We start from the raw sequence: 8,560 nt of genomic DNA, 5'->3' as shown, positions 1-8,560 counted from the left end.
GGAGAAAAGATGGCAAGAACAGAGAATGATTGGTGTGGATAAGAAGGAACAATCAAACCTGAGACAGTTGATTAACGTTTCTCAAACGAAGTGTTTACTGTATGGATCTCGGATTTTACTAAGAGATTGTGTGATTTTTATCTAAATACATTTGTTTGTCTCCACTGATGTTCTCGTTTACTAAAGTAGCATTATTCTGTCATTTCTTCATGCAACCCGAACTCCTTTTTTGCATATGTTGAAGTCTGCCACATACATTACAAAACAATAAAATAACATTTGACATTTCGGTAAGGACTTCCTGTACTTTATACTAAGAGATTAAGTTTCCAAGTTGGAGAGCGACTCGAATCTGTCAGTTCACTGTCAACTGGCATGGATAATGTCGGACTCTACAGGTTGTTAAATGTTAAATTTTGCAATACTTAAAAAAAGCGAAATAATAGCGCCTTCTCCACACAGTTCCTCCATGGTTTTATAACCAACAATAGGAACTTTCAACAGTAGTAATGTTAGATGCTCTAAAATACATCTCAACAAGGTTATCATGATGAAATCCCAAATTCTGGGTGGTTTTAGAAAAGGTCCAGGCCGTAGACACAAATCAAATCTGCTCATATTGAACAAAAGCTTTGAAAATCTGGAGAAAAACGTGTGCTGTTGGATGAAAGACAGACCTCAGCAACAGAAGCACCGGAACGCATAACTTTTTCAATAAAACCAGCAACCTGACACCATAAACTTCAACAAACGGGAAAATATATACGGTGAATCGCCGAAACGAAACCACCAACCGAATAAAACACAGCATCCACACTAGCTTGCAGTGATGACAGAAGTGGTATGTTTTTCACCATTAACCTGACTGCCTCTCGAAACGAATGTGTAATACACCTCGCCCCCTAACTAACCAGTGACACTCCAAAGGTTGCAACATGGAATCCATGAATAGGTTTCAAGTAGGAATAACTAATTGAGCTGATAGAGAATTATCATGTATTTCCATAGCTCACCAGGGATAGGCTTGTGAACGATTCTTGTCATCATTCTGTCCTTACTTAAATTCAAAAAATTGTTGTGAAGAAACCGAAGACGATATTCTCAGAAATGTAATTATGCACAAGTAAGTAAGAAAATAAATCGGTAGTGCAGTAAGACTTGATAGTAGAATAAGAGTTTTTGCAGTAAGAGTTTATAGTGATGCAATGAAAGTCGTAATTAGTTGCGAAGGATAATCAAATGTCAATTTGTATGGGTTATATATTTGTGAAGATAAAATGAATCTGGAGAGTTAGTTTATTTGAGTGTAACACAAAATGGTATCCCTAGTTATAAAATTTGGATGTTTAGAAACAATATTTGTACAGAAAGTAAAGAATGGCAAAAAGAAAAGAAAAATGTCTAATGCGTTAGGGGATCAATAATTATAATGATAACAACAATAATAGATATAGACATAATAGGACTTCGCATGTTTGGATGAAAAGAAAGAAAAGTAACACAAAATAAACTAGAAAACACAATTTTGAAAGTTTTTTTTGCTTTACAGTTGATTAGATAGGTATCTGACATTGTTTGTATAAATCACTGGTAATCACAATAATATTTAATAAACAACATGAACCGCTTTTGGAAAGTTATCAAGGAGACTTTTAAACCGGGTTATGGCTTCATTGCAAAGGAGGTTTGTTGATAGTCTGTTCCACATGGGTGAATAGCGGATAACGAAGAAATTCTGGCGTAACTGTGCGCAGAATATTCATTTTATTGCGCAGGTTGTGGGACTATATGATAAAACACGAAGGGATAGATGCAAAAGGGTAAGAAGTACAATTTGTAATTTGGTAGATAAAGATAACGTTTGATTTAATGCTCATGAAAAAGAGAGGTTGTAAGTTCAGCTGTTAACATCTATGAAAATAAGCTTTCTTGTCTAATAACACAAAACATCTTTAGTGAATCTTTTTTGAACACCTCCAATTTTGATCAATTTATTATGCCTGTAATTACTGTAAACTAGAATACCATATTCAAGGATGGGCATTATACATTTTTTGTGTAATAATGGGAATTATAGTCTCGATTCATTTTTACTGAAATTCATCATTATAAATGCAATGAGCTTCCTTGCTTCGGATGCTTAAGATGCAGCGTGCTCGCAAATATAAAAACTGTTGCTAAACCTCAAACCCCAGTCGTGAACAGTGTAATGAGGTTTCGGTATCCGTTTTGTGTACAGCCAGATTTATGTTACGGTTGCTGTCAATGTAAATAATTCTACTTTTATAAATAAATAGTATATTTGTAACAATCTACCCAATGCTCAATTTATTCGAAATTATCAAATCAAACCTTGGTAATGATACATACAATTCTACTTTTGCTAATATTCAGTGACAGGTTCAGACCCCATTCACTGAAGCTTTCGAGCCTGGATGAACCGCTTTGACTCACATATCTATAGGTAGCTCTTGAGTTTGTCAAGTCTCACTTTTAAAACTTTTCAAACACCGTCTCGCATTGCATTGTGAACAAACTGTAATGATAAGCCTCCTCCCTTGCTTACAGGTTCAACAACACACAGATCTGCCACAAAAATCTCGTACTTTTGTGTCACTTTCTCTATGATAAATATTAGATGGTGCGTTCTCAAACTTGACCCTACTTATTTGGGTGAATGATAACCCAAGAAATTTGATTTACTATGGTCATATCCACGTTATCCTTACGTACCGCGTTTACTGGCAATTAGATTTTGTGTCGTCTGAGGAATATGGTAGACCATATTATCCATGGACTCTATAGGTTGTTGCTTTGATATTGTGCATCCTTAGAAGGATGTGCTTCATGAGGTGAATGATGTATCAGATTCACTTTTCAGTTAAGGTTGTAAATATGTCCAATAAACGGCTTCTGAAAGTCCATCAATTAGATGACTTGACCACAGGATGAGCTCAACTGAACGGAGATTACTAGTAGGGAGAAAGGCCAAAAGTTTTATACAGGATGATAAGTGCTACCTTGAATATACTTGGGATATAGATAACCGAACTACGCACGAATCTTTGTTTAGTAGTATTAAAGTCACTTGGCTCAAGAATTTTTTAATTAGTTTTCGTTCCCGTATTATCTAATTCAGGCACAGCTTTTGTACCGAGGAGAGAAGCCTTCTGGCTTGTGTTGATCCCTTTCCAGTAAGCTTCTGCGTCTGGTCTATCGAATTAGTCAGTTGAAGATGAGAACATCACTCCGAGTAGAAGGTTGCAGGAGTTGATGACTCGACTTGAAAAAATTGTATCTCAGTGACATTTTGTTTGTTCTTGGCTCTACAAGTCGCCTGATATATTCTCTGAGCTACTCTGAACTGGTGTAAAGAAAAAGAGAATATAATGTCAAGTCAGAGTCATTCCTAAACACTTTATACATCAAAATCAAACCATTTCTATATCTGTAGTAGGAAAGAGTGAAGAGACCTAACCTTTCAGGCCAGGTTGTGTATGACAAATCCCAGGACTCCGGAATTTTACGAGTAGCTGTCTTTCGTGCATTTATAGTGGCATTTGGCCATAACCACACAATTCTCAAAGCTGAACATGAGACAACTGGGAAAATAGATATTCAACATTTAACGCGGAGGAAAAGTCAACGATGGGCAGGGCAGGAAGAACAAATTCAATTAGCTAAAATTCAAGTGATTGGATGTCATGGCTCGGCCTTGCGAGCGTGATCTTTCTTACGTAACATTATTTTTGTCCATAATAAATATATTGTTCTACCTCCAGTCTGAAAATATGTTCATCAACATGTACTGATGGTTGGTACGATACGATGAGTAGGTGTAGACAATGATGTGAGTTCCACGTAAGATCTTATAGATTAGGGAGTTACATCATGAAATTCTACAATTTTGAGATTAGGTCTATTAATAGAGCAGTACTAATATCGAAGCAGATCATAAATCTACACATATTCCAATACATCCGAGTTACCTTTTAAAAAGAGGCTTCCAGACTGGATACAGTCATAAAGTATTGGTGCTACGTGTACCTTAGTGAGCATATTTATATATATCTTGTTGAATGTCCTTCCTAGACCCTATAGTGTTTTGTAAACACCAGCTGCAATTTCACAACAGTGGGATGTAGTTTTAAGGACATGGTCAACTATTACTTTAAACAATTGTGAGACAAATCAAGGGCACTAATTCCTCCCCAATAAAGTAACTATTTATGTTAGTATTCTTAGTATGTTTATAGACACTTGGTTGCATCAGTAATGATTAACCACGCTTTAGACTAGCTATCTAGAACGTCTAAGCCGGTCTGAAATGTACACGTGTCTGGATTCTACGTTACGTCTCACTAAAAATACTTTGTATTACATTTACATATGGTACAAAAGTGAAGAACTTAAAACAGAGCTTCATGGTGTTACACTAAGCACTGGTTTTCGTGAGGAACATGGAATTTATTATTTTCGTCTGCTACCTACCTAAACGTATTTGATCCAAATTAGAAGAGATCAAGCAATCGATAAATTCTGTGGTTTCAAAAGAAGTCTGCTTGCAACATCTTATCAAACCTCGGTTTAAATAAAATCCACCAAGTTTTAATTGTCAAGCGACTTCATACATCTCTCTCTTGTCATATGGACGTTAGTTAAGTAAGATAATCCATTCCTGAAAACACGGCCGCTGTTCAATAAGTTGTTGATTTCCACGTAAACCACGATGATTTCCCTTGTTATTCTTTTCAATACTATAATTGAGACGCTTGTGATGCAGACCGATGAGTTGTTTGACATAAGTTGTCCTTGTTTTGTCCGGTTAATGTTAACTGCATCCTTCCGAATTGTATTCGATACTCACTGACGGATAAACAACTGATGTTCAAATGGTTCAAATGGTTGTGGACGGAATAGAAGAAGCTTTCGCTTAACAGGCTTCCGTGTCTAGTAGCAGGGGATCACCAAATCCTCCAGGCAGGAACCTAGGTATGTTAACAATAAAACAGGAAAAGAAATTGGTAAATCATAGTGTGATGCTGTCCTTGGTCCTTAAGAATAGGTCAAGTTGCCTCTTGAAGGACTCCTGAGAAGTCGCTTGGGCTAGCTCGTCCGGCAGCGAATTCCAGCTTTTGACAACCCTTGAGGAGTAGAAGTTGTGTCTACATTCCGTTTTGCTATGTTGTGTTTCCAGTTTCTGGGTGTTACCCCTTAGGTTATTATTCGAACTAAGCTTAAGTAGGTGTTTAAGAGGATGTCCAGAAGTGTTAAGAATACTATAAGCCATTGATAAATCACCTCTAAGACGCCTATATTCTAATGGGTAAAGGTCTAGTGAACGGAGGCGTTCTTCGTAAGGCTTAGATTTGAGTCCTCGAACTGATTTCGTGGCTCGCCGCTGGATACGCTCCAAAGTGACCTTGTCCTTTTGGAGTGAGGGGGGGAGTACTATGTTTCCGTACTCTAAATGTGGACGGATAAAACTATTGAAGATTGTATGGTAAGTTCTTCCGTCAAACTGTCCAAAAATGCGCTTCAATGTTACGAGTGCAAGGTTTGCTCGAAAGGCATTTTTGTCACAGTTGGCGTAAGACTTTAAATCATGGGGCACCAGGACTCCTAAATCTTTTTCGAATTGGGATACTACTAGAGAGGAGTTTCCTAAGTTGTAACTGTAGTTTGCGACATGACGCAGATGGACTACTCTACACTTTGAAGTGTTAAAGGTAAGTCCGTTATCGTCTGCCCAACTTTGAAGTCGAGTCAGATCCTCCTGAAGTGCCTGCATATCGTCTTGGTTGCATATCTCTCTCTCCACAGTTTCACGTCGTCGGCAAAAAGTAATAAGTCTGACGCTACCTGTTGAGGAAGATTATTTATGTAGATCAAGAAGAGACGAGGCCCTAGTACTGAGCCCTGGGGGACCCCACTAGGACATTCCATAGCCTGAGATAAAGTGAAATTAACCCTGACTTTAAAGTGTCGATATTTTAGGTATGAAGTAAGCCAATCGATTAGAGGTGGTTTGATACCTAGTCGTTTGAGCTTGTTGATAAGACACAAGTGGTTAACCTTATCAAAAGCTTTTGAGAAATCAAGGTAAATGACGTCAACCTTTCCCTTGCAATCGAGGATGCTTGTCCATTTGTCCACCGCAGTCAGCAGGTTGGTTATACAAGAGTAACCCTTCCTGAAACCATGCTGTTGGGGTGAGAAGAAATTTAAGGACAGTAGATAGTCGTTTAAACCATCGCATATCAGGGACTCCATGAGTTTTGAAGGTAATGACAGAAGAGCCACCGGCCGATAACTTGAAGGTTCATTGCGTCGACCACCATTGAAAATTGCTGTGATGTGAGCCAACTTCCAATTTTCCGGTAATTTGCCTCGGCTTAGCGAGTGTGAAAACATCACGCTGAGCGGCGTTGACAGGATTGAGGCTGCCTCCCTCAGTATGGCAGGATGAACCATATCCGGGCCAGGAGAAGTATTTAGTCTTAAGTGCTGGAATTTCCGGAACACCAAGTCAGCGCTTAGGTCCACTTCGGAAAGTCCTGTGGAATCGCAGATGAAACTGTCGTCAGTAAAGTTGATGTCGGCCGGTTGAAACGTCTGAGAGTAATGTGCCGCCAGAAGGTTAGCGGCGTCGCCATCGTTGTTGGTCGGGCCGTTAAGACCTACCAGTTGAGAAACTCCTGTTTTGGCTTGACGAAGAGAGGCTGCATAACGGAATAAGCTTCTAGGGTTAGAGGCGAATTTGTCCATAAGCTTTGTTTGGTACTGAAGCCTGTCTTCTCTTATAGCCTTCGTGCATATGTTCCTTATATGTTTATATTGCCTATACGCTCCATCGTTATTAGTTCGTTTGTATTCCGCCCAACAGTGCCTTTTGCGGCTTAGCAGGCGAAGGGTACGGTTCTTGATTACTGTAGGTGGCTTGCAGCTTTTGGGAACCGTTTGAGGAACTGGATGGTTTGTAGCACATAAGAGCGTGTGTAGTAAGAAGTCCCAATGACCGTCCACATCGAGTTGAGGGTGAACATCCCAAACCACCTGTTGTAGATAGTCATGTAGAGCTGGGACATTCAGCCGTTTAAAATTCCAACGCAAATTATTGTTGGGATACCTTAGCCTAGTTTTGATGACAAAACTGAAGGATATGACGGCATGATCGCTCTTTCCCAGAGGAGCCAGGATTGAGAGGTTGTTAACTAGAAATTCTTCGTTTGTGAATACACAGTCTAAGCGCGATGGTGTCTGACTGTTTCTCCAACGAGTTGCCGACCTCACATTTTCATATAAGCCCAAGTCATCGATGAGGTTGTAGAACCGAGCTTCAATTGAGTTGTCGCCTCCAGTGTACGTGTGTTCCGCGAAGTTGACTCTAGGGAGATTAAAGTCCCCTAGAATCAGGATGTGTGTGAAACCGAGACGAGTAGAGCGGGATAGTCCTTCCAGCATACGACTATCGTACTCGATGTCCGCAGTTGACTTCCTGTAAATTTTTACCAGAAACAGAATACCAGGTCAGAATTAGCATATATTTGTTGTTCAAATCAAATCGTCTGGTCTTATGCTTTGGATGAATTATTCAAAAACATATTATCAGCTGAAAATGCGTATCTGGAATGAAACATTTTTCAATGTTATCAAGTGGTAACGTTTTATTTTTATACAGGAAAATCCAGAAAACATCATGAAACTCACTTGTTCTAATGAACTATCCTGTTTGTTTTTCCTTATCAAAGCTTATCGCAGCTGTTTTACGCGCTCTTCATAAGGCATCGGATTTGACTTCAAAATGTCCGGACGAGGGAAAGGTGCAAAGTCAAGTAGTAAACTTGGTAAAAAGTCACGATCTGTTCGTGCTGGTCTTCAGTTCCCTGTTGGGAGGGTTCACAGACTACTGCGCTTGGGAAATTACAGTGAACGTGTTGGTGCTGGTGCGCCTGTATACCTTGCGGCTGTAATGGAATACCTGGCTGCTGAGGTGCTTGAACTGGCTGGGAATGCAGCTCGAGACTACAAGAAGTCGCGGATCGTTCCAAGACATTTGCAGCTTGCTATTCGTAACGACGAGGAGTTGAATTCATTACTGGGTAAAGTCACTATTGCTCAAGGGGGTGTATTGCCTAACATTCAAAATGCACTTCTGCCGAGAAAATCTGATGTACCTGCCAAGAAGTCTCAATCTCAAGAGTATTGATGTTATTTAATTTAAACAGAGTTAAATATATGTATCCTATCTAACGTATGGCTTTTTTATTTCAAAGGCAGCGATTGCTACTTGTAACAAGTGCATTGTAAGGATTTGTAAGTACGATCTTTTTTCGTCTAAGAAAAGTCACTTATTAAGACCGGTTGTTGTAGTGCATGTTTAGTCGTCGAGGACATAATCACACACTTTAGTTTTTAGCGGGTGGTTAGTGTGTATGTCTTATTGAACTGTCAAATAGATTGCAAATGCGTGACTTAGTTAACTACATGTGTCTTTCAATAGCGTGAGCATTTGGATCGGGTCACATCAAGAGAGAGAGTCTCAGTTAATGGAACACCT

The 8,560-nt window shown here is 39.2% G+C and overlaps 1 protein-coding gene across 1 annotated transcript; it reads left to right on the top strand.

Moving 5' to 3' along the window:
• Positions 1-7,779: 7,779 nt before the first annotated feature.
• On the top strand, positions 7,780-8,209 carry MS3_00001879 (uncharacterized protein; the record flags this gene model as incomplete). Its single annotated transcript, XM_012937744.2, has 1 exon — positions 7,780-8,209. The coding sequence occupies exon 1, from the start codon at positions 7,805-7,807 to the stop codon at positions 8,207-8,209; it is 405 nt and encodes a 134-aa protein (XP_012793198.1). The 5' UTR covers positions 7,780-7,804.
• Positions 8,210-8,560: the final 351 nt, after the last annotated feature.

Source organism: Schistosoma haematobium, chromosome 1 (genome assembly GCF_000699445.3).
Source record: "Schistosoma haematobium chromosome 1, whole genome shotgun sequence".
NCBI lineage: Eukaryota > Metazoa > Platyhelminthes > Trematoda > Strigeidida > Schistosomatidae > Schistosoma > Schistosoma haematobium.
The sequence above is the reverse complement of the archived record's forward strand: the minus strand, read 5'-3'. Positions and strand labels throughout refer to the sequence as shown.